At 42.6% G+C, this 27,124-nt stretch overlaps 1 protein-coding gene across 1 annotated transcript; it reads left to right on the top strand.

The window, feature by feature from the left end:
• The first annotated feature begins 1,080 nt into the window (after nucleotides 1-1,080).
• On the top strand, nucleotides 1,081-26,596 carry vcam1b (vascular cell adhesion molecule 1b). Its single transcript, XM_085775193.1, has 10 exons — nucleotides 1,081-1,245; nucleotides 5,867-6,166; nucleotides 7,702-8,007; nucleotides 10,077-10,340; nucleotides 13,174-13,446; nucleotides 15,282-15,554; nucleotides 18,330-18,632; nucleotides 20,999-21,268; nucleotides 24,435-24,695; nucleotides 26,197-26,596. Exons 1-10 carry the CDS (start codon nucleotides 1,212-1,214, stop codon nucleotides 26,355-26,357), a joined length of 2,445 nt encoding a protein of 814 aa, XP_085631319.1. The 5' UTR covers nucleotides 1,081-1,211; the 3' UTR covers nucleotides 26,358-26,596.
• The last annotated feature ends 528 nt before the right edge of the window (nucleotides 26,597-27,124 follow it).

Below are 27,124 nucleotides of genomic sequence, written 5' to 3'. Positions count from 1 at the left end.
CCATTTGACATTTATTTGACTTTTGTTAAAAATGGTTCAAATTTCACTTCAAATGACATAAACACATCTAATGTTTGTTTTTGAGACAATTTTAAAAAATATTTCTGAACTGCGCCTCTTGCCAACCCGTATTTATCACCGACCCATATGCGTAGGCGGCCTATATCATTTTTATTCTATTCCTGTAAATACCTGTAGAATATAGTTACTCTTTACACTGCAAAAACTCAAAATCTTTACAAGAATATTTGTCTTATTTCTGTCAAAATGTCTCATTTCTTGTCAAAACTAATCTCATTCCACTTAAAATAAGACTCATCACCTAAACATAAACTTGTTTTTAGATCATTTTCACTTATTTCCAACAAATTTTCACTTGAAATAAGTAGAAAAATCTGCCAGTGAAAGTGTTTTTGTGCTTGTAATAATAAGAAAGTAAATCTTGCTCCACTATCAGATTTTTCTACTTATTCCAAGTTGAAAATCTGCTTGAAAGAAGTAAAAAGTGTCTAAAAACAAGCTGCTTTTAAAATGTGACGAGTCTTATTTTAAGTAGAATTAGATTTGTTTTGACTAGAAATGACATTTTGACTAGAAATAAGACAAATATTCTTGGTAAGATTTTGAGTTTTTGCAGTGTTTCACACATAATTGGACAGAATCTCTCTCTCTCTCTTTGTTTTTGTGGTTTTTTATGTTTGTTTTATATCGTTTTATATTTCTATATTTGCATATTTTCTACTTTTTTTTTTACCTTGTTTTCTACAATGTTGCTATAACAACCAAATGTCTGTGTAATGTGTGTGATGATGATATAGTACGTGTATAAATCAGTGTTGTGTCTTGTCTTGTCTGCTGAAGGCGGTGTGCGTCCTGCAGAGGGCGCTGCTGCGTTGTGTGATGTCACTGCAGCTCAGACAAAGACTCAGAGGGGGGAGAGGAGGAGGAGGAGGAGGTGAAGAAGGAGGGGGGAAGAGGAGGAGGAGCAGCAGCTGAGGGGGCGTTTGTTTCAGAATCTGGTTCATGTGTCGAGTTGATTCTCTGCTTCAGACTGAGACGCTGCTGCTGCTGCTGCTCAGCTCCTCGTCCTCGTCCTCGTCCTCGTCCTCTCTGCTGCTGCTGCTGCTTCTCCTCTTCTCCTCTTTCTGTTCTTCTCCTTCTTCATCCAAACACCGTATGATCCCCGAGGAGGAGGAGGAGAAGGAGGAAACATGTTCTGCAGATACTTCACTCAGATCGGCTCAGGTGAGACTGAACATCCTCTTTCTTTGTGTTTGTTTTGTTTCTCTCTCCGTCCTTCAGGCTGAGACGGACGAGGTCGGTGTGACTGATCAGAACCTGATGATGATGATGATGATGAGGTTCCTCTGCTCTGCTCCAAACCAATCAGCTGCTCAGAATTCACACTTTTATTTTTAGAGATTTACGATAGACAGATGTTTGTCTCAGAGGGAAAACTGTTGTGTTTCTGTGTCTCAGCAACAACAACAGAGACCAGAAGCAAGGCAAGGCAAGTTTATTAGTACAGCCCGTTTTTTACCAACAGTTTGTCTCAAAGGGCTTCACATGGCATCGTAACAACATCCTCTGTCCTTAGACCCTCACATCCACTGAGGAAAAACTCCATGGAAAACCCTTTTAACAGGGAAAAATCGGAGAAAAATCTGAGAAACCAAAAATCTGAGAAACCAAATCCTTGATTCAATTTGATTTTCGATTTTAGGGTCACGATTCGATTCGATTCTCGATTTCTACGATCATTGGTTTTATTCATCAAATTTTGTACAGTAAATCTTATTTCAAAAGATGGGATACATAGAAGTGATGCAATTTCCATAATGTATCACATTAGGCACTAATGGTCACATTTAAATAATTTATTTACAATATAAAGGTAACATGCCCCCAAAAATCATGATCCAGGGGCCAAAATTGCCCCCAAGGTTTTGAAACAAATATATTTATATATATTCTGAGAAAGCTCAGGGTGAGCAACAGAGGAGGGATCCCTGTTGTTACAGACAAGAAAACAGTTTATAGTTTATGACACAGAAAGTGGGAAGGAAGGGACATTAGCTATTCTTCCCCAATGCAATTTTAAAAAGAACATAGTAGCCTACATACTCACATTGACTGTAACACCTCGTCATCATATACTGTAGCTACACAAACAGCAAACAGTCTGTCTAAAATATATTATTAGGTACAAAGAATACATCATACATCACGTTACAGTACCACAACAGTTCAACCCACGAATAAATTCCTATAATAAATTATATTTTTGATGTTATTAGGTAATGTGTTTCATCCTATAATGGCTCTGTCTGTATATTACAGTATGTTTTAAAAAAAAAAAGTGGTAAAAATTCTCAAAAAACAAAGTTTCAAAGAAAAATTCTAGAAAAAATTGGCAAAATTAAAAAAAAAAAAAGTTTTAAAAAAAATTCTAGAAGAAGCCAGCAAAATTTATTTTGAAACGTTTTTTTTTTTTTATCTAGAAAAATGCGTAAAATTTCTTAAAAAAAAAAAAATGTAATAAATGTTCTAGGAAAAAGTGGTAAAATTTCAAGTTTTAAAGAAAAAAAGAACAAAAAAGTTTGTTCTTGGTTTATAGGTGTCAGTAAATGATCATATCTGGATTGTCTGGTTGGATATTTATTGACATTTCTGGTGAAAACTATCTGGTCTGAGAAATATTGTGTTTTATTTTATTTTATTGTTAATCAAATTCCTCATGAAAGTTAGAAGACTTACTGTAATTTTAGTTTAGTCTGTTTTCAAACAGAAGCCGTGATGAATTCCGATGCATTTTTAAGATATTTGCATTTAGTGAACAACTGAGAGCAACTCGCTGCTTTGTTCTGTGCAATTTGAAGTTTTCTAATGTCTTTGGTGGCTGCAGATGATGGTGTGTGTGTGTGTGTGTGTGTGTGTGTGTGTGTGTGTGTGTGTGTGTGTTGTTGTTGGTAATTATTGTTGTGTGTGTTTGTGTGTTTGTGTGAGACACGATGACTCAGCAGAAACAGATCAAAGGTTCAAACAGCAAGCTGAAGTTTTAATGTTCGTATTGATCGACAGTACGTCGGGTATCAGTATCAGCTGATCAATCCCTAAACTGATGGTGACATCATCACAGCCTCCGAGGTCACGAGGTCACGAGGTCACAAGGTCACAGACAAAACTGATGATGAGACCAGACACAGTGAACGTGTAAAAACCCTGAATTGAATAATAAGGGTTATTATTGTTTCAAATAACCACACAGAGGTTTTTAATGATTTATACATTTTTTAATGTTTTTATAGTTTTTCTGTTTTTCATATCATGTAGTGTTTGGATGTAGTGGAGGATTTCTATTCTAAATTCCTGAATCCTTGGTCTTTTTGAGGACCATTTACATTGCGAATGTAATATTTCCTGCATTTCCAATGTCTAATAATTGTCAAGATTTATTGTTAAAATCTGAATATATTACAGGGTTCCCACTTGTCCTGGAAAACCTGGAAAACCTGGAAAATGGTTGACCAATTTTCCAATCATGGAAAACACATGGAAAATGAGAAAAAAAAAAGTGAAATGTCCTGGAAAAACTTCAGTTGTCCTGGAAAATTATTGACCACATCAGCTACCAGAGCTCTGTTTGCCGTTTTCAGACCTCACTAAGAATTTATTTTCTAAATAATAAAAGTGCCTAGTGAGAAAACTCACTAGACTTTGAGTTGATGAGTGTTTCCAGTGTTGGACCCCATGTTTGTGTTGTTCTATGATAAATTCATAGGAATTTCTTGCATGTAACTGTAAGAGATTATTGCATAACTTAGAGCCGTAGACTGCACATATTTAAACCAGACTTCTGGGGCTGGGAGAGGAAGAAACATAGAAACAAAAATGTACAAAATTAAGGTACAACTGTCGAAAAGAACTCTTCTCCAAAGCCTGAACGGGACAGAGGATGTAGAATAACATTATACTGTCAGACTGGAGCCGCTGGAAATGTCCTGGAAAAGTCCTGGAAAATGATTTCAAGAAAAGAGTGGGAACCCTGTATTAGTATAAGTGTATAATCGCTATAAGATAAAAAAAATGTGTTTGGTTTTCGTAGCCTTATAATTCTTCTTTTATATCTACATATAGCAAGGGTTTTGCTTTAGAGAGCGTCGCCATCTTGCGCCGCCATGTTTGTACGGCAACGTGAAGGGGAAATCCAATCAGAGAGCACGATTCAAGAGTCTCACGTTAATAAGTAAACCAACGCGGGTGAAAATGATAAAATATTTTATGGGATGTGTCTTTCGTTTGCACGGCGACAGCGTTTTTAGGGCTTAAAAACGAGTGAGAAAGAGTGGAAATCTTAAAAGGGATAGTTCGACATTTTGGCAAATTGGCCCATTGCCATAATAATCCCTATAGTCATAGCAGTAGGTTCGTTACCTTTAATTGTCGGTGCAAGCTATCTTTAGAACGGCGGAGCAGAGCGGCAGGCTGCTCAGGGCTACACTACGGAGGCTCATGGGATTTCTTGGTTTCCCTCATCAAACTCATCAAATACACAATCCAACAACTCCACAACGCTCTGGTGGACAAGTTGTGAGCTGCACATTCACCACACTATGAGATAATAACACAACGTTACCACACAGAGTTGTTTTAGAGGGAAATTCATGCAAAACAGCTTATGCGTTTTCCCGTCGGGGGGGAGGTTTTTCGGCAAGCAGTCTCTCCATTTACTTCTAAAACAATGTGCAGGTCACAACTTGTCCACCAGAGCTTTGTGGAGTTGTTGGATTGTGTATTTGATGAGTTTGATGAGGGAAAAATCCCATGAGCCTCCGTAGCGTAGCTCTAAGCAGCTCGCAGCTAGGGATTATGACAATGGGCCAATTTGACAAAATGTTGAACTATCCCTTTAAAGGTCCAGGGTGTAATAATTGTCGAGATTTATTCCCATGACTATATTAGTATAAGTGTATAATTGCTACAAAATAAAATTAGTTTGGTTTTCGTAGCCTTATAATTAATAATCTACATATAACAAGGGTCTTGTTTTAGAGAGCGTCGCCATCTTGCGCCGCCATGTTTGTACGGCAGCCTGAAGGGGAAATCCAGCCAATCAGAGAGTTTCACATTCATAAATAAACCAACGCGGGTGAAAATGATAAAATATTTTATGGGATGTGCCTTTCGTTTGGACGGCGACACCCTCCAGAGTGGAAATCTTAAAAACGCACCACCGTCGCGTTCCCGTCTAAAGGGTGAAAACGTAAAAGTCTTTGCTCCGATCTGCTCACATCACGTACACGTTTACGTCACAGGTATGAGCCAGTTCAGAAAATAACAACAAACATGTCGGATTCCACAAACTTTTGCGTCACCGTGTGCACGCAGACTTCCCCCAAAAAATTTGAAAAATGTATTTAAAGGGATAGTTCACCCAAAATTCAAATTTCACCCATTATCTCCTCCCCCTCATGTGGACTAAGGGCTGGGAGAAGTTTCAGAGTCCTCCGTGGCTTCTCTGAGTTACAGGGGGTCTCGGCGTAGCAGTGCATGTCCATATGACGGTTGCAAATGGATACCAACTGTCTTCGTAACAAAAAGACACACCAAAAAACATCCAAATACCTCCATGCTGCTCGTATGTAATGTCCGTCTTGTATTGAAGCCCCGACATGAGAAATTGTCCCGAAAAAAAAGAAATACCGTAAGTCAATATTTCAAGCTTGTTTTGTAGCGGAAGCTAATCGAAGCTCCTCTTCCCGGTTCGTCCAAATGTGACGAACCGGGAAGAGGAGTTTTTTTGTTTTACGAAGACAGTTGGTATCATTTTTTTAAAGTTATTGTTGTTGCTGTTTGTCTCGTTCAGTGCTGCTGATGTGGTCGTGGTGCGTTCAGGGTCTGCGTCTCAGCGTGTTTCCCCAACGGCCTCTGTTCAGACTGGGCGACTGGCAGCAGCTGGTCTCCTCCATCCAGGACTGTACGGCGGTGCCCAGCGCCTCCTGGTCGTTGCTAGGCGACCGGCCGCTCACGGCGTCCGTCAGCACCAACAGGACCCACAGCGTGGTGACCTTTGACCCCGTGATGCTGTCGCACGAGGGAGCGCTGCTGTGCAGGGTCAGCTGCGCTGGAGAGAAGAAGGAGGTCAAGAGGACTGTGCGCGTTTACTGTGAGTTCACACACACACACACACACACACACACACACACACACACATACAAACACACAATTTGGGGTGAATTTTTGATGTACTTCGCGTCCCTCAGGTTTACCTCAAAGATTTTCAAATAAAGTAACACAATTTTTGCATTTTAAAGCCATAAGTTGATGGATCCATGTGTGTTTGGATCATAAAACACAAAAAAACTATAGAAATCTTTTTTTAAAAGATGTATGGGTTGCTAAGGAACAGATGACAGCCTAATATGTGTATCCCCGTTGACCAGAATCACTTTTTTATTGAAGTTAAAACAAATAAAAATTGCATTAAACCAACTTTTTTTTGTCAATATAATAATTTTCCTGACTACTTTAACCAAAATGATACAAAAATCTGAAAAAAAAATAAAATAAAATAACAATATTTCATCATGTTCAAACCTGTAACAACATACCAATTCCCCTGTTTTAAAGGGACAACGAGGAGTCTTGGAAAGCGAAGTGTTTTCACACTACCTTTATGAGCCTCCGCACCGTGAAATTCTTTGACCGGTGCAAGACGGACTCATGTTTTCATTCATCAAGAATTAAAGTCAGAGGTTGGAAGACGATCACATACCGTCGTAGTTCCGACCATAAACGGAGATTCGGCGGCGTTATTCTCATGACTCGCCACGAAACCTGAAAGTAAGGAAACGCTGGTCGGCTCGCCCAGCATTTCCACCACCACTAATAATAACAAAATAACCATAGAGACAAAACCATAGATTTATCGAAAATGAAGCCATTATCAAGTGTGGGTAGCGTAGATTCATCCACATTAATATGAGACTTTTTTATAACCAAATAGAAACTCCTCGTTGTCCCTTTAAAAATAATGGTTCAGTCCAACATCCTCAACTTTGAGGAAGTGACATCACTCAGGTCTTTAGAAGAACAAACTGTAAAGAGATGAAAGTGTTTAAATCTTCTCTTACATTATTTCATTGTTTTTATTGTGAGATTGAAGTCGTCAAGTTCAACCTTTCAACTCCATTATATAAATAAATTGAAAAAATAAATTGAAAAACTAAAGGGTGGGAGTAAATAAGTTTTACTTCTTCCCACTCCTTTTCGGATATGAAAAAACAAGCAAACAAACAAAAAAAATAATCAAATTATCTTTATTTTCAATTATTTTATTTTATTTTGTTCATATGTTGTCTTTGCAAAGTTTTTATTTGTTATGTCTGTCCATTTCTGTATTATGTTTTATTTCTTTTAACATGTCCGAAATAAACTAAAACTAAACTAAATGATAGATAACAACTGTTTAGTGTTGAAAAATATGATAATTTCATGATTTCCTAAAGTCATGTGGTGCTACATGTCTTGGCTAATAAATTTTAGGTAGCTAATAATTTTTGGTGACTTTTAGCCCAAATCTTCAACCTTCTTCAAAAATGGAGTCATTGTTACAGGGTTGAACGTTTTTTTCAAAGCTCAGACGACCTAAAGTCAGTGAGTTCAGAGCGTCACCGTCTTGTCTTCCCTCTGTGTGTGCAGCCTTCCCATCGGCCCCGGTGATCCGAGGCCACGACCACCTGAGACTCGGGGTGGAGTCGAACCTCACCTGTCAGGTGTCGGACCTTCACCCCGCGGAGCACCTGACGCTCACCTGGTCCCGGGGCGGCTCGGCCCTGCAGAGCAGCGTGGGAGACCCCGGGTCCAGCTCCGTCAGCTCCGTGTATCGGCTCACTCCTCGGGAACGGGACTCGGGAACCAACATCAGCTGCCGGGCCACGCTCAACCTGCCGGACCTGCCGGCGGACAGCAGCACCAAGGAGACGGCGGTCGCCCTCAGAGTCCTCTGTAAGTCTGAGTCAAAGGGTCAAAGTCCTGACTGAGCAACGGCTTAAAGGTCCCATATTATGAAAAACAGGTTTTTTCTGGTCTCTACATAAACTGATCCTCCCTGAGCCGACCAACTCCTAGAACGAGGAAAGCAAACGGGTCCTGCATCGACTCTGCAGCCCAGCGACCGACTGGTAGAACGGCGCTCATACAGGCTGTTCAGACTCAGCTCCTGTGGTGATGTCACGACGGGAGCGAGGCCGCGGTCCCTCAGCGCGATAAAACGCCTACCACGTCTATTTCTATGGCTGCAGTGCACAGCAAGAAACTCCTGAGCTAAATTGATGAAATACCGACCAATTTTAAGTCATAAAGTGGTTACTGTACACGGCAAAGATTATTACCATGTTACTTAAAGGAGAACTCCGGTCATTTTTGACCCCTAAATCGTTGTCCTGATGGTCACCCGGTGTTGGTTGGAGCAAAAAACGCGACTAAAATTGATGCAGGCAAACCGGAGTTACACCATGGCTACCCGGCGCTAGGGATAGCCACAACGCTAACCCATGGGGGCAATTCTTTCAACCACAACAAACACCCAAAAAACAATCAAATATCTATGGTACATGACTGGAATCCTTAGAGACACCACTGAACTCATAAACTGTACAGTATAAACCGGTATAAACAGTATAAACTTTGTGTTTTTGCATGTAGCCACTCACCTCAGATAGCCGAACTCTGAAACATCCTGGAAAGACATTACTATCCCATCACAGAGCGCCTGCTCTCCCCGCCACAGAAACTAACACTTTGTCCTTGTTGTGATGATTTCTTTACAACAATAAACGGTCAGAGATATTATGGACATCACCACTGCACTGCTCCACCGTTTATTTTAGTAAAGAAATCATCACAACAAGGACAATGGGATAGTAATGTCTTTCCAGGATGTTTCAGAGTTGGGCTGTCTGAGGTGAGTGGCTACATGCAAAAACACAAAGTTTATACTGTTTATACTGTACACTATATGAGTTCAGTGGTGTCTCTAAGGATTCCAGTCATGTACCAGAGATATTTGATTGTTTTTTGGGTGTTTGTTGTGGTTGAAAGAATTGCCCCCATGGGTTAGCGTTGTGGCTATCCCTAGCGCCGGGTAGCCATGGTGTAACTCCGGTTTGCCTGCATCAATTTTAGTCACGTTTTTTGCTCCAACCACACCGGGTGACCAACAGGACAACGATTTAGGGGTCAAAAATGACCGGAATTCTCCTTTAAACGTGCAGGCACAGAAACAGCTTGTTCTCAGTAGAGCTCATTCGAGCGACTTTTAGACAGCCAACATTCAGGACCACGGATCAGTTTGGGGCAATACATTTAAAATAAAGTTTAGTTGGACGTCTGACAGCTGAGTGAAATTGAGTAAAAAGAGTATAATATGGGATCTTTAAATCCCCCGAGGATCAAACATCACAGCTGTTCAGAACGGCTGGTTTCTGTGTCTGTCCCTTTAAATGCAAATGAGCCACTGCTTACCAGGCCACGCCCCCTCTACAGGTAGGGGTGGGATTATGCAAATTTGAAAACTAATGACATCATTGGATGACAATTGAGGGAATAGCTGGTAAAACCACTTGGATTTCACCCGCAAGAGCCTGAAAATTACTGATTTATTTTGTTCTTTACCTTTAATTGTTGGTGCAAGCTATTTTTAGAACGGCAGAGCAGAGCCGCGAGGTGCTCAGAGCTACGCTACGGAGGCTAATGGGATTTCTTGGTTTCAAACTCATCAAACTCATCAAATACACAATCCAACAACTCCACAACGCTCTGGTGGACAAGTTGTGACCTGCACATTCACCACGCTATGAGATAATAACACAACGTTACCAGACAGAGTTGTTTTAGAGGGAAATACAGAGACTGCTTGATGAAAAACTGTCCCTGAAGGCAACGTGCATCAGCGGTTTTGCATGAATTTCCCTCTAAAACAACTCTGTCTGGTAATGTTCTGTTATTATCTCATAGCGTTTTCTGGATATGAATATATTATTTCCCTAAAATGATCAATGGTTCTTCTACTGCAGACGCCCCCAGGGTAACGCTGGACGCCGGCGACGCGGTGCTGGTCATGGCCGACTCGGCCCTCAGCCTGACCTGCTCGGCGGAGGGAAACCCTGAGCCGACGGTCAGCTGGAGCGCCAGGCCACCGGGGGGGGGCGGGGTCCTGCAGCCGGGGGGCCGCCAGCTCCTCTTCACCTCAGTCAGTCTGTCCGACGCCGGACGCTACGAGTGCGAGGCGAGGAACAGCGAGGGGACCGGGACGGCGTCGGTGGACCTGACTGTTCACGGTGAGAGTGAAGCTCCTGTTTTTACACTGCAAAAACTCAAAATCTTACCAAGACTGTTTGTCTTATTTCTAGTCAAATTTTCATTTCTAGTCAAAACAAATCTCATTATACTTAAAATAAGACTCATCACATTAAAAGTAGCTTGTTTTTAGACACGTTTTACTTCTTTCAAGCAGATTTTCACTTTTCTACTTATTTCAAGTGAAAATGTGTTTGAAACAAGTGAAAATGATCTAAAACAAGTAAATTTTTAGGTGATAAGTCTTATTTTAAGTGGAAAGAGATGAGTTTTGACTAGAAATGAGACATTTTGACAAGAAATAAGACAAATATTCTTGGAAAGATTTTGAGTTTTTGCAGTGTATTTATTTATCACCGACTGAACAAAGTGGCAAAGGATAGAATGAATAAGAAATAAGAAGCTATTTATATGGAGTAAATTACATAGTTCCCCCTCGTTAAAAGATATTTATTCAATTTTTGAGGAGTTTTACATGCTGTTTATTTACAGGAATAATGCTAAATCCATTAAAAATAAGATTTTATTGGAATTAGAAGAAAAATGGTTTGAAAATGTTTACTCAAAACCAAAATGAAGGACATAAATGCAGATTAAATATAACTTTGGCCCTGAATTATACATTAGCCTGCATCACGTCTACAGATAAGTCAAAGATCTGCTCTGGCCTGAGGCTCAGAGGTTACCACGGCAACTTGAGGTGGTTACCAATGACGATAAAGTCACCCCAGGCTGAGGCAGACAGAAACGTTGAGAAAAAAGGGCGATTTTCTGCCACTGCATTGGTCTCACGTTTGGGCTTATTCTTTTTTTTTTTATATATATATTTTTTTCGGCTTTTTGCCTTTATTTGATAGTGATGACAGTAGAGATAGACAGGAAATGGGGAGGCAGAGAGAGGGGGAATGACACGCAGGAAAGGTCTACCCACTGCGCCACACACCGCCCCAACGTTTGGGCTTATTCTGACGAAACGGTAGCTCCTATCAGAAAAAGAAGCAGACCGTGGTCGTCGTAAGGACTTCCTGAATGTTTTGATATGATTTTGGTGTTTCTACAGTAAATATTTTGGAAACACTTGCGAGTTATAAACAGGGGTCCCTTCTGCTTCTCTCAGAAAATCTTCGCATTAGAGTCAATGGCCCTCATTTATCAAACTCGCGCAGGATCTGGTGTAGATTCTGGTGTAAATATCAGTGTACGCCAAGTGTCACGTGTGATTTACTAAAAGTGTGTACGCTGCTGATTTCGGCGTAGAACCGGCGTGGTGGTGATAAATCCGGCGGCTGAAAACGAGCGTAATTTAAATGTCACGCCCCGATATATTCCTGCTTTAGAGGCGTCGCCCTGCCCCTTTTACGACATGGAGACACGGAAGACGGCCAAGAAGAGGGACTTTACTGGCGTTACCGCGTTGAACAGGGAGAGGGCGGCAACATTAAATATCTGGACATTGATAGATTGATAGTTTCTGTGATTGATAAGCGTCATCCCGGTGGATGGAGGCTGCAGACGCACGTGTCACCGACCGACCACGTCAGGAAAACCAGCGACCTCATGAAATGCTCCTGTAGTTTACTAAACACAAGTGACTGAGGAGAAATCATAGAGGCATATTACTGCTGCGAACGCGATTTTATAACCATCAGCACCGCTGGCATGGTTCGGCTGATGGAGGGATGTGAAACACCGGCCCGATCTCCCGCTGACAGGTCCCGGTGACTGGGGAAAAAAAAAAAAACACTCCGCCGCGGAGATGAGCTGTATCTGGACAGGTAGCGGATTTTCAACACGGACTTGGTTGTAGCGTTTCTCTTTTTTGGCTACTTTTTATCTTTTTATCAATATAAACAACAACAACATGTGGTCCACATCGCTGCGTTATTAGACTATGGTTTAATAATTATTCTGACACAGCAGCACTCCTTCCTGCATGTTCTACGCTGGTTCCAAATGTGCGTACACCTGGTCAGAGCTGGCGTGAGATTTGTGCGTACCGTACGCTCACGCTCAGATTAATAAATGCCGATCCTTGCGGTGAATTTGGTGTACACCCATTTTTTTGGTGTACGCAAGTTTCATAAATGAGGGCCATGAGAAGCAGAGAGAGACATAGCTGCACTGAGAGGCTCACAGATTAAATTCTGTGGTTGCACAGCTGAGATCTGGTATTCTTCCTCTGGCCACTGAGGTCGGTCGATTCAAAAAATATTCCTCAGGAGAACAGAATATGTGAAAGGTGTGAATTAGATGAAGTGGAAACTGAGCTCAACTTCCTTTTGTACTGTACAAAGTATGAGGATTTGAGAAAGGTATTATTCTAACCCTGAAATATGCTGGTGGTCTGATGAGCAAAAGCTGGAATGGTTGTTTAATTTCAATAAGACTGCTATTTTTATTTCCAAAGCCTAGAAAAGAAGATAGGAAAGTTTGTTTAATTAAAGGGATACTTCATTTATTTTCATATAATGGCGGTGGATAGAGTTCACTTGAATGGTCCAAAACACACACTATGAAACATCCAGATACCTCCATACTGCTCGTCTGTACTGACCCAAGTGAAGTGAAATGATTGGTGAATTATCGATTTTGGGTGAAGTATCCCTTTAATCTTTGATCAACTCCTTTGAAGCTTGGTATCTTGGTATTTTCTTTCTTTCCTCCAAAGATGATCTGGTTGTTTTAACTGTAATTTTGTTCGTTTGTTTCATTGATGTGCTGATGGCGTACTCTGGATACAGATGTATGCATGACACAATAACAACATTTCATTCACTCATTCATTCATTCATTCATTCCTTCATCTCTCCACAGCTCCGCCCCACAACACCTCCATCTCCGTGAGTCCGGGTGAGGAGGTGGTGGAGGGTCAGCAGGTCACCATCACCTGCCGCTCGCACGCCGCTCCGCCCACCACGCTGGTGCTGAAGAAGGCGGGGGGGGCGGAGCTTCAGAGGACCGACTCCGCCTCCTCCTCGCTCTCCTTCAGCATCTCCTCCGCCCTGCTGGAAGACTCCTCCCTCTACCAGTGTGAAGCCTCCAACCAGTACGGAGCCCAGCTGGTGTCCAGCTCCGTCACGGTCCGAGGTCAGAACACAAAACCTCTGGAACACAATCAATCAATATAGAATCTATACATATACAGTCAGTCAATCAATCAATACATTACAAGTCAAGTAAAACAATCAATCAAGTTGTTTACATCATTTGAAGCCTATTATTTTGTTAACTTGTAGCGGCATCATGATCATATCTACTACACAATCAATCAGTATATCATAGGTGTCAAAGTCAAGGCCCGCGGGCCGGGACCGGCCCGCCAGGCGGTCCAATCCGGCCCGCGGGACAAATGTTGGAGTTCCGTTTCTTTCGGCCCTCTCTCAGCAGTCTGCTGAGCTCACTCCCCCGCCCCTCCCTCACAGATTGAGTGAGCGCCACTTCTCCTCTCCCCCCCGCCCCTCCCTCCCTCCCTCCCTCAAGTTGCAGCGGACAACAGAGACACAGAGCCGCCGACTCTCACGTATTGACTACTACAACACAACAACAGCGGCTCGTTGCGTAGTGTAAGGACAGCACCGACATTCACCGCTAAAGTCCTGCTCTTGGTCCAGCTCGGCTCGAGTTCTCACTGGGCCTGAAAGTTAAAACCCAACACGGTCCGACCTGCTGATGAAGCCCCGGCGCGACGTGGCCGGACTCATTAGCGCAAATTCTCGATCCGAACCGGCGTGTCCGGTCGGGTTGGTGGGGCAGAACCGGCCTGGGGGCAGAACTGGCCCGGTGATAAGCCAGATATAACCTGTAGTTACGTATCCACGCACAGCTGGGAGCTCAAAGCAACAGAGGAGGGGAACAGAGAGAGAGGAGAGGGACAGCGCAGCTACAGGTGTGTGTGTGTGTGTGTGTGCGTGCGTGCGTGCGTGTGTGTGTGTGTGAGAGAGAGAGAGAGAGAGGGAGATGTATTTTTCCTATAGCTACAATTTAATATCAGCCCAATACCTACAATTGTCTGTGTCATTTGCCACATGTGGTTTTGACCTAGAACTGACAGCCTTTTTAAGGATTTGCCTCTGACAAAAATATTAAGCCACTACTGGCTGCTAATTGGTGGAAACTCATAATTACATCATGGAAATAGTATAAATAGGCTATAGGCCTATGTATATCCTATATTGCCATTCAGTTAAAAAAAATATTACAATATTACTTTTGGTTCATATTGCCCAGCCCTAAATTTCAGAATGTTCATATTTTTTTGTAAAAAGGATAGCTCATAAACTGTACACATCTTAATAATGTACTTTGCACAAAGTACAAAGGGAAAAATGTGGAGTTCTTGTTATTTACAGGTTAATATGCAAATGCGATCATTTTACTGTTCCGGCCCTCTTGAGATCAAATTAGGCCGAATGCGGCCCCTGAACTATAATGACTTTGACACCCCTGCAGTATATAATCTATAAATATACAATCAATCAATCCATCCGTCATTATATAGAATAAATATACAATCAATCAACATACGATCTGTGATTGATCAATCAAGATACGGTATTGATTGATTGATTGTCATATGTTTGTCTAGATCTGATTAGATATAGTAGAATCAATCAACATATAGAATCAATCAATACATTTACAAGAAGGAGGAAGTTTTAGTTTAGTGAGTTCATTTCGGTCTTGTAGAGTCAAGTAAACAACATTATATACACATATGATTTAAACAAATAATAATTAATTTCTTTTTTCTTTTTTCAAAACAAGTTAAATAATAAAGTTGTTTCAGCCATTTTACTCATTTCTCCGGTGATGTCACTGTAGAACTGTCCAATTATCTGTCTGTTACTGTCTGAAGCTAAAGGTTCAATAACGTTGATTGATCACTGATCCGGGTCGTCTGTTCCTCCTCCTCCTCCTCCCAGCTCACCCTCTGCAGGTGCAGCTCAGTCCTCTGGTCTCAGTGGGGGGTCGGGGCTCAGCTCTGGTCCTCACTTGCGTGGCGTCCGGATGTCCCCGCCCCCCCACCGTCACCTGGACGGACCGGGTCGGTTCTGTCCTCCTGAGGACGAAGCCGCAGGACGGACGGTCTCTGCTGCACCTGCAGGACCTGGACCTCCAGGACCAGGGAGCGTACCGCTGTGAGGCCCGGTGTGAGACCGTCAGCAGGAACAGGACGTCACAGGTCCAGGTCTACTGTGAGTCTCTCACACACACACACACACACATATTAATGACTAAATGATCTTGTGAAAGGGACAACGAGGAGTTTCTCCAGCGGCAGAACAAAAGATTCCGCAACAATAAAAAAGTCTCACCTTAATGTGGATGAATCTACGTTACCACTTGTTAATGGCTCCATTTTCGATAAATCTATGGTTTTGTCTCTATGGTTATTTTGTTATTATTAGTGGTGGCGGAAATGCTGGGCGAGCCGACCAGCGTTTCCTTACTTTTGGTTTCGTGGCGAGTCATGAGAATAACGCCGCCGAATCGCCGTTCATGGTCGGAACTACGACGGTATGTGATCGTCTTCCAACCTCTGACTTTAATTCTTGATGAATGAAAACATGAGTCTGTCTTGCGCCGGTCAAAGAATTTCACGGTGCGGAGGCTCATAAATGTAGTGTGGAAACACTTCGCTTTTCCAAAACTCCTCGTTGTCCCTTTAAGGTCTCTGATTGGTCTCTTATTGGCTCTGGCCTGAGGCTCAGAGGTTACCACGGCAACTTGAGGAGGTGGTTACTAATGACGATAAAGTCACACCAGGCTGAGACAGACAGAAACGTTGAGAGAAAAGGGTGATTTTCTGCCTCTGCTCTGATCTCACATTTGGGCTTGTTCTGACAAAACGGCAGCTCCTATCAGAAAAAGAAGCAGACCGTGGTTGTCTTAAGGACTTCCTGAACGTTTTGATATGATGTTGGTGTTTCTACAGTAAATATTATAGAAACACTTGCGAGTTATAAACAGGAGTCCCTTCTGCTTCTCTCAGAAAGTATTAGAGTCAATGAGGAGCAGGGAGGGACCTGGCCGCACTGAGAGGCTCACAGTTTAAATTCTGTAAGTCTCTCTGCTTTGTTGAGAACATTGTTGGAGACAGAACAAGTTTGTCTACAACTTTGGAAAAAATCACGTGTGTAGAGTGTAAATTGTGGCCGTGAGCAGCGTGGAAAGAGAGAAAATCTTAACAATTTCAGACAACTTCTCCCACTCTAGCCGATGATGTCACCCACTCTAGCCCGAACATTCAGCGCAATACACACCCATTATAATCTCAACACTGCTCCAAAAATGATCATGGTCATTGAACAGTGATTGATCAAAAACTATGATACCTATTGAAACATGGAATGATACACCAATAGACGAGACTTGTGTCACCATTTTAAAGTTTAAATGGAGTCTCTAGGTGAAAGTATGCAGGAGCAGTAGACATCTGAAAAACTCAAATAAATTTTTTTTGGCTTGTCCCATTCACTTTAAGCCAGTTCGGTGCGTTTGCCCCGTGGCCCTAATTATCTAACGAAGAGAGAACTTTCTGTCATCCAGCTCAGGTGCTGGTCTGATGTGGATCACAGGTTTTTCAGGGTCGTTGTGGGTCTCTAGGGACCCGGTGAGTCCTGGACTTGGATCAGAGTCAGAGCTGCAGTTTGTTGTGTCAGTGCTGCTGGTTGGAGCAGAGGTCAAACGTTGGAGAGTTTCACTGTGTTGTTCTAGGATGAGGAATGTTTCCTCCCTCACATCTGTTTTTAGTCAGACACACACATGCAAACACACACAGCAACACACACACGCACACTTTACCATGTGGATAAATAGTGTTTTATTGATTGATTGATTGATGATCCAGGAGCTGTTTATTAACTCAGGGGTCGGTTAGGAGCCGTGGTTGACGTGTTGACCTGTAATGTGGCATTTGACCTCTCTGACCTCCACAGTTTGATCTCTGTCTTCATTGGTCTTGTACTTTTATTTTTAATGACTCACTTCCTGTCACAGCGAGGCCAGCAACCATCCTGAGGAATGTGCATGTCTCATCTCATTTACAAAACACAACCAGTAACTTAGTGTAACCAGCAGTCACTGTCCAGTCCAGGACCCAACCTTTATCTCAGGACTTGAAGCTCTGTGGCTTCGGTTTGACTTGAGGCTCAGAGGCAGCTGATTGGCTGCTGCTGCTGTCATATGTCTGATGCCACAGACATGGAAATCATGTATTGCTTACATACAAAACAAGGTATCGAAAAATATGTCTGTTCTAAGTAAAGCAAGACATATATTAGATTATAAAGCAATGAGGATTTTGTATTGTGCACTTATTATTATGCCATATATGAGTTACTGCATTGAAATATGGGGCAATACCTATACAAGTCGCACACAGCCATTGTTTTTATTACAGAAAAGGGCACAAAGAATTATACACAATGTTAATTGCAGGGAACACTCAGATGGATTATTTGTTAAGTCAGGGCTGTTGAAGCTCAGAGAGGGAACACTGTTAATTGTATATAAAGCAAAAAAAAAAATTGACTTTTACCTGTAAATTTGCAGAAGTATTTTGTTTTACTTTCACAAGATGTCAGTCATAGAAGGAAATTTAATTTCAAAAATCAAATGGCGAGGACCAAGTTAAAACAATTCGGCGTTGGAATTCATTAACAGCCGAAGAGAAAAGTTCAGTTTAAGAGGATGCGTAAGAAAAAGGTGGGGAATTTATATATAGAAAGGTATTGGTTGTGGATTTGATTAGATTTTTTTCTTTGTATATTGTTGGTATTTCATCTGACGTAAGTGTTCTTTTGTTTTAGATAAGGAACAGGTATTGTTTTCTTGATCCTGCTCCTTTCCAGTCCTCGGATTGGAACGAATAATGAATTAAATGACCTGGCCAATGACAATGTGAACAGTAAAACACAGTTGGTTCAGATCTGTTGTCTTTTCTGCTTTTTTTTTGTAACTCTCTCCAGCGTTTCCATCTGATCCGGTGGTGAGGGACCCTGGTTCGGTTCTGCTGGGTCAGGAGGCGGTCCTTCACTGCGACGTCACCGACGTCTTTACGACCAATCGGCTGAGAGTCCAGTGGCTGTCGGGGAACATGTCGCTGATGTCGGAGTCCTTTGAGTTCTCAGGTTCTTTACTCAACATCTCGTCCGTCCTGAGGCACCGGGTGGAGGAGGAGCAGCCGCCTCTGACCTGCAGGGCCGAGCTGATGAGGGACGACGGAGACGTGTGGAGGTCCAGGACAACGAGTGTCCCTCTGCAGGTCCACTGTGAGTCTGGGTGTGGAGGACTTTGTCTTGGGATAGTTCAGCATTTTGGCAAATTGGCCCATTGCCATAATCCCCATAGTCATAGCAGTAGGTTCGTTACCTTTAATTGTCGGTGCAAGCTATTTTTAGAACAACGGAGCGGTGAGCTGCTCAGAGCTACGCTACGGAGGCTCATGGGTTTCATTTCTTGGTTTCCCTCATCAAACTCATCAAATACACAATCCAACAACTCCACAACGCTCTGGTGGACAAGTTGTGACCTGCACATTCACCACGCTATGAGATAATAACACAACGTTACCAGACAGAGTTGTTTTAGAGGGAAATACATGCAAAACCGCTGATGCGCGTTGCGTTCAGGGACAGTTTTTCAGCAAGCAGACTCCGTATTTACCCTGTATTTACCTCGAAAACGGCTCAGTTTCGTAACGTTCCATTATTATCTCATAGCGTGGTGAATGTGCAGGTCACAACTTGTCCACAAAGCGTTTTGTATTTGATGAGTTTGATGAGGGGAAACCAAGAAATCCCATGAGCCTCCGTAGCGTAGCTCTGAGCAGCTTGCTGCTCTGCTCCGCCGTTCTAAAAATAGCTTGCACCGACAAATAAAGGTAATGAACCTACTGCTATGACTATAGGGATTATGTCAATGGACCAATTTGCCAAAATGTTGAACTATCCCTTTAAGTTCAGACCCTAGAGAACAGCTCATTGTCCTGTTAGAACCGTCTGATGAGTCCAGAACTAAATTTGATCCCAGAACCGACATGAACTTGGCCTTGAACACCAGAGTCTGTCTGTATGCCAGACGATACTGTTCTTTACGGGTCAGTGAAGGAGGCACGTCAACAGCAGTTAACCCTTAAATGTCACACGAAGAAGATGATTGAAACCACTGAACCTTTTCATTGAGAAGGTTTCTGTTTGTGGTCGTTTGTCACAGGAAGTCGTGTTGCAGTTTTCTTAGTTTACTAACATTTAGACTCAGGAAATAGTAACGAAACAGTATTCAGCAGCAACCGGGGTTTACTGAGAGGCACAATATGACAGACATCCAACAACCTGGGAGCATCCATGGAAAAAACCTGCCCGTATGGGAATACACAGGCTTCTTATAGTCTGAATATGGTCTGATTAGACAAGTTATAGTTCAGTTCTTAGAGTCCTTGACCTAGAACATCTTCGCTTAGTCTAGTCTTGAGTTGTTTTCACTAGGCTGGGGTCCATGACGTCTTCAAACAATATCAAGGTGTCTGATATATGGATTCTTACACCCGTTTTTTTTTTTAGTTCACTTGAAGACTGTTTCTTTGGTGCGGATTGTTTGGGTCGGTGTGAAACAAACCACCAAACTCTGGTTTGGACCAGACAAGTGAACCGTGACCACTTCTTCAGTAGGGACTCAATTCACTAGTTTGATGCTGCCTCTTCCATATTTGGTCAGAGGGAAACATTTATCAGATGCTGGAGAGGACGCATCTGTTGCCTTCTTGCACGTCTTTGTCCTTGACAATGTAGAAAACTCTTGCAAAGTCTCTTGCACGTCTTTGAACAATCAAGAGGTTGTGAAAGTGACGCAGACGGACTGGAAATACCAAATTAAGAGGGCAGTGATCTGTCACGTTTCCTTGACCGAGTGTTTATGCAGAATAAAAACATGGAAGGAAGAACATGAACAAAGGAAGAACATGAAGTCAAAACACCGTGAAGTTAAAGCAGAAGTAAGCGATATTTTTGTGTTAATATAAGTCTTAAATAGTTCTATCTTCCGACAGCAATCACTTACATAGAGTGTTTGGTCTGAAACACGGGTCTGTCAGTCCCTCTGCTCTGCTCTGAGCCGAGGAGAAAACTTTTCTTGTATCCTACAACCTTTATCCAATGAGGAGAGAGAACGGCATAAAGGGGCAGTCCTCTCTGTGTGTGCAGCCAAGGGACGCGCCTGAATGTGGTGACGTAGGGACGAGGACCAATAGATCCATGACGAGGGCGGGGGCTGCTAACTCCGTCTGCTGACAAGACGTTATGGTGCGTTCAAGGCAACCCGTAACTCGTGTTTTTCCGACCTGTGAAGTCGTACCAGTTCGATCTGGTACGAGTTCACGGGTCGGAAGTTACGAGTGGCCGTTATAGTGACTTTCACAGGTAAAACAGGTCGGAAAAACACGAGTTACGGGTTGCCTGGAACGCTACAAAGTCGTAAGTCGTGACTTGAAGCTGTAATTTACGGTTTCAAAAGCCTGCCTGGAACGCAGCATTAGCCAAAACGACCGGATCGCTTACTTCTGCTTTAAGTCGGTGCAGATTCAGTCGATTCAGATCCACCAGGTTTGATCTCCGTCCTGTTTGTGTTTGTGTTGCTGCAGATGCTCCGAGGAGAACCTCCATCTCCGTGAGTCCGGGTGAGGAGGTGGTGGAGGGTCAGCAGGTCACCATCACCTGCCGCTCGCACGCCGCTCCGCCCACCACGCTGGTGCTGAAGAAGGCGGGGGCGGAGCTTCAGAGGACCGACTCCGCCTCCTCCTCGCTCTCCTTCAGCATCTCCTCCGCCCTGCTGGAAGACTCCTCCCTCTACCAGTGTGAAGCCTCCAACCAGTACGGAGCCCAGCTGGTGTCCAGCTCCGTCACAGTCCGAGGTCAGAACACAAAACCTCTGCTACACAATCAATATATATATATAATCTATAGATATAGACCGAATCACCTTGTTGTTTACATTCTACTTCCGGGTAGAAAACCAGCACGTAATTTGAATGAGATCAATAGTAACGAACCAGAGTTTAGCTATATATCATATTTTTCATGCCCTATCACCGTTTAGACAAATCTGAAATGATTGAAGAAACATTAATATTTCTGTGTGTGTGTGTTTTGTGTTGCTATGTGTTGTATTTATTCAGTTTGGGGGAATCACAGTGTCTAGAAAGCATCAGTGGCTCAGCTGACAGGGACAGCTAACGGTAGCTAAGCTAACGGCGGTAGCTAAGCTAACAGCAGGACGTCAGCTGTTAAAACCCTCCCGTTGTGGGACACGACATGAAACTACTCCAGTTAGCTCAGTCATGTTGTAACTCAGATATCCGCTGGAGAAAATATTTTTTCATGGAGCGTTTATTGAGTCACTGAGCTATTAAAGTTAAACAGGTAGCTAACCGTTAGCCAGGCTAATCTCTGATAACTATGACTAATTACAAAAATGTGCACACAGAAATAGTAATGTTTGTACAATCACTGGCGTTATAGACTTTACAAATATCAGATTAGTCTAAATGGCGATATAGTAACATGAAAAATTAGATGCATCAATATCAATATATCAATCAAGATACTGTTTTGATTAATAGGCCCCTTAGGTGTATATAGAATCAATCAACACATTTAAAAGGAGGAGGAAGTTAAATAATAAAAGCTCTTTCATCCATTTTATATATTTCTATGAGGATAAACAATTCAATCAATTTTATTATTTATTATCATCATTTGCATATTCCTAAATTTGTTTTATTTTGAAGGGTCATCAGGTCTTCCTCGACATGAACAATTTATTTTATTGTGTCGGTCAGAACACAAAAACTCTGGTACACAATCAATCATCTACAAATATGCAGTCAATACATTACAAGTCAAGTAAAACTTTTAAAGTTTAAGGTAATTTACATTATTTTTAGCCTATTATTTTCTAACTTATGATCATTTGTACCGTCATATCTACTCTTCAGTATTTGATGGAGGCTTTGTTGGATATTTTAAGAAGTCAATAACAAAACGGTGAGTCAGACGATGCAGGAGGTCACATGACTCCATAAGTCCAGAGTGATAAAACATGCAGAGGAGGTTTCTGTGTTTGTCAGTCCTCTTGTCCTCCTCCTCCTCCTCCTCTTCTCTTCTCTCTGGACAAGAGATAAGTGTAAAAGTGAAACTCACATTGTATCAAACTATAGAGTTAGTGAACTCCACAAACACACACACAAAAACACACACACACACAGAGTTTCCACATATCTCTTCCTGTCTTTAGCTCCTTTTTCTGTTGTTGTGACGCTGTTCTCTGAGCTCCCGACCTCTCACTCCTCCACATGATGATGAGACAAAAATAAACGCTGACTCCTCCGCCCCCGAGCGATGAGCGAGTGAGTCGACACTTGACGGTCACACGGCGGGTCGTCGTCGGTGTTCAGCAGCTCCAGGTGTCTTTGGTTTTGCACCTGAGAGGAGATGATGATGATGACGTGTCCCCATCTGAGTTTAACAGAAATAACACGACACGACTGTGTTTTATTCACAGCTTTTAAATTTTAAAATGGTGATTTTCACATGACAGTCAAAAAATAAAACACACAGCAAAAGTTCATCAAAAGGAGAAGTTAAGCAGCTGGACTTGACAGGTCACATGACTGAGCAGCTTCACATGGGGGGAACTAGAGGTCGACGGGTTCATCGGAGTGAACGCTTCACCCACACAACTGTAGATCTGCAGCCAATAATCAATCAGTCAACAGGAACTTAATCAGCAAATGTTTTCATAACCAGATTAGTTAGATTTTCTTCCTCTGGTTCAGTGTTTTGTCGCAGATTAGACACAATCAGTAAAATACAGACTAATCGACTCACGTGACCACTTATAAATAAAGTTCATTCAAATAATCAGTGAGGCATCGAACGGGAAGCGATATTTTTTTTCGGAGTATAGGCCCGGGAAAGTCCCAGTGTGTCTGTGTGTCTGTGTAATGCTGCTGCTGCACTATAATTTCCCAGCTTGGGATCAATAAAGTATATCTATCTATCTATCTATCTATCTATCTTTCCCGCCTGTGTTTGATTTGGCCGTGTAACGTCGTCTCACAACAGTACCGCAAGTAAGCTAAAATATGCACAAATTTAAATCTCTAGTGTGTCCAAGTAGATCAAGGCACTTATCACACTGGTAGATTGCCGACAGCCTGCGTTTCACAGCCAAAACAAACAACCAATCAGGCGAGAACCCTTCTAGCCAATCAGGGGCGGGAAAGGCGGGACTTTCCTGGACCTATCCTACGAAAAAAAAAATACGAATAAGAATACGAAAACTTTATTATCCACAGAGTGGAAATTCCTCTTTGGTTTCACCACCATAGACATGTCTCACAACATCAGAACACATAAAAACACAATAAAAAACATTTCAAGGATAGAAAAATATATAAAAATAGCCTATGGCAGTAACTGTACTTCACACATCACACATTCAAGTACATAATCTCATAATTTCATAAAGCACCCCACAGTACGAACCTGCTGTGCAGGAAAACCCTCAGCAAAGGAAAAAACAGGAGTAAACAGGGTAGGCTACCTAGCTACCGCATTCTGATCTTATTTATTGCGTTGACAGCTTCTGGGACAAAGGACTTTTTGTATAGGTTCTTCCTTGCCATCGGTAGTCTATACCGCTTCCCTGAAGGCAAAAGCTCAAACTCGCTGTACATGGGATGAGAGGAGTCATTAATTATCTTCTCAGCTTTACTTCTAATTAATTCATCATAGAGACAGCTCAAATGTTTCTGTGGCTTCCCTAAAACTTTAGAGGCCATGTTCACTATTTTCTGCAGTTTGTTTCCCTCCCTTTAATATTCAGGTTTCCGTTCCACATGATCATATTAAATGATAAGATACTTTCCACCAGGCTCTTATACACCGTTTCTAAAAGACTTTGACTCACTCCAAAACTGCGAACAGGAAGCAGACTGGCGTCCTTGCCGACTCTTGTCTTGTTTTCTGTCGGGTTACTTGACCGTCATCGCCATCACTCTGCTCTTCTGGTTCCAGCTCCTCCAAGAAACACCACAGTCCTGGTCCTGCCATCTACGGTGGTCCAGGAGGGACAAAACGTCACCGTCTGCTGCCAGACCATCAGCTTCCCGCCGTCGGCCGTGATCCTGAAGAAACTCGCCGACGGCATGGAGGTTTACTCCGTCAACGGCACCTTCCTATTGGTCAACGTCACCGCCAGAGACTCGGGGCTGTACCAGGTCAACGTGACCAACGACCTCGGCTACCAGGTCAAAGTCTTCAGCATCAGCGTCAGAGGTCAGACAGGCCCGTTCAGACCGGTTTAGAGTCTCGATTTTTGGTAACCCTTTAATTTACAGTCCGCTAGTTACGTGATAATGTCTAGAAATAGCCAAGAAATAATAAGTAATTGCGTCATAATGTCTAGAAATAGCATAGAAAAAAGATCTTCGCACATCTATTTCTTTGGCAGGTGCGTCGGAGGGTGACAATTAAAGCAGAAGTAAGCGGTCCGGTCGTTTTCGCTAATGCTGCGTTCCAGGCAGGCTTTTGAAATCGTAAATTACAGCTTCAAGTCACAACTTACGACTTTGTAGCATTTCAGGCAACCCACTCGTGTTTTTCCGACCTGTTTTACCGGTGAAAGTCACTATAACGGCCACTCGTAACTTCTGACCCGTGAACTCGTATCAGATCGAACTGGTACGACTTCACAGGTCGGAAAAATACGAGTTTCCTTGAACGCACCATAACAGTCCTCGTCCCTACGTCACCACATTCACGGCGTTCCTTGGCTGCACACACAGCCCTGCATGCCGTTCTCTCTCCTCATTGGATAAAAACTGTAGGATACGATAAATGTTTTCTCTTCGGCTCAGAGCAGAGCAGAGGGACTGACAGACCCGTGTTTCAGACCAAACACTCTATGTAAGTGATTGCTGTCGGAAGATATAACTATTTAAGACTTATATTAACACAAATATATCACTTACTTCTGCTTTAAGTCCAAATTAGAAAAGAAGACTTCCCGCACACATGGCCACCTTGCAGAATTTATTGCATTGCAACGTTTCGGTGCTAGACCTTTTTTAGCTTGAAAAAGGTCTAGCACAGAAACGTTGCAATGCAATGGGTGGATGGGAATTATCACTGCCAAGAATAGAAATAAAAACACTTACTCTGATTTTGTGCAGTTCATTCATTCATTTATCTAATATTTTGATGGTATAGAGGTCTATTAATGTCAAAAAACTGAAACTCTGTCGATGTTTGACACAAGATCTTTATTTAAAACTGTTGCAGTGTTCTCAAAAGATGGGATTTGTGCTTATGACACTGGGATGATGGTGTTTTTATTCATTTTTAATTGAGAAACAATATATTTTTCCACTGTGCTTGGAAACCAGCGAGGCTTCAGACGTCATAAGTGACGACATTCCTGCTGAAAGCAACAAGCCTCGATACGCGCTTCAAAAAAGACTTCATTGATGGACAATGTAATCTAATTGATAAAAAAAAGGTCTAGCACCGAAACGTTGTAATGCAATAAATTCTGCAAGTTGGCCATGTATGCGGGAACTCTTCTTTTCTAAGAAATATAGCCAAGAAATAACGATTGATTGTGTAGAAAAATTTGTTATCTTTTGCCTTTCTTGACATTACTATGCGCAATTACTTGTTATTTCTTGGCTATTTCTTGGCATTATCACATAATTAGTGGACTGTAAATTAAAGGGTTACCTTAATATCCTGTTTTTAAAGACTAATTTCAACGCCTCCCTGCTCTGTCTCCACACAGAAAGAAGCACCAGCCTTCCTCCCAGACTCAGCGTGGTCATCGTCCCAGCCATCTGCGCCGCCGCTGGGCTGGCGGCCGTTGCTCTGCTCATCGACTACCTGAGGAGATCCAGGAAGAAAGGCTTCTATCAGCTGCCACAGACGGCACCACCTTCAGCCTGAGAGTGCTCACACCGCTCACATCGGGCCGCCCACTTTCTCTCCTGAGACCTGTTAAGCTAATGCAAAAGGTGTGACTACTGCAACCTGTGGCTTTGGCATCGCAATATATGGCCACGTTCCATCATGTGACTACCACTTGAATCATGTGACTACCACTTTTAAACCATGGGACTACCAGTTCAAGTCATGTGACTACCACCTCTAGGGTGACCAGATGGGAATGGGTGAAATTCGGGACGGGGTAAAAGGATGCTGAGAATCACAGGACATGTCTGTTCTGATGATACAAGTCACCGGCCCTGAAATGTGTGTTTCTCTTCTATAATTCACATTCTACATCTCAGTGGCGACGTCTTTCACGCACACACACACACATGCTTTAACCAAGACGGCGGCCAAAATCACCCCGCATGCAGCCTGATGCCCGACTTCCCTCGGTGCAAAATGCCAAATTCTTTTCTACGAACTCTGCAAAATAACGCTTTGTTTGCATGAACTCCCACTCCTCCCCGGTACCTGCAGAGACGTTCGTGCTTTTTCCCGGGACACCAGCCTCCACGTCAGCAATAAATGAAAATGAGTCGCTTATCAATTCACGCCACTACTGTAGGTAGTGGCTGTACTACAGCCATAATTAATGTAGGAACAGCTGCAGCCAGTGTGCAGCCGGTAGTTTTTAATGGGAACAAAACTCCAGACTCTGCTCTAGTGTAATTTTCGGGATAATGAAGACAGGACTCGGGACAACTACTTGGATTTTGGGACTG

This window comes from Trachurus japonicus, chromosome 4, assembly GCF_045865225.1.
Source record: "Trachurus japonicus isolate A0001 chromosome 4, Traja_1.0".
Classification (NCBI taxonomy): Eukaryota; Metazoa; Chordata; class Actinopteri; order Carangiformes; family Carangidae; genus Trachurus; species Trachurus japonicus.
This window is presented reverse-complemented; position numbering and strand designations above follow the sequence as displayed.

Bases quoted from the DNA above. Each gene is read 5' to 3' on its own strand.
- vcam1b (XM_085775193.1), top strand. From the start codon at position 1,212: ATGTTCTGCAGATACTTCACTCAGATCGGCTCAG. The intron at 1,246-5,866 runs GTGAGACTGAAC...TGTCTCGTTCAG, and splicing joins CTTCACTCAGATCGGCTCAG to TGCTGCTGATGTGGTCGTGG. The intron at 24,696-26,196 runs GTCAGACAGGCC...GTCTCCACACAG, and splicing joins CTTCAGCATCAGCGTCAGAG to AAAGAAGCACCAGCCTTCCT.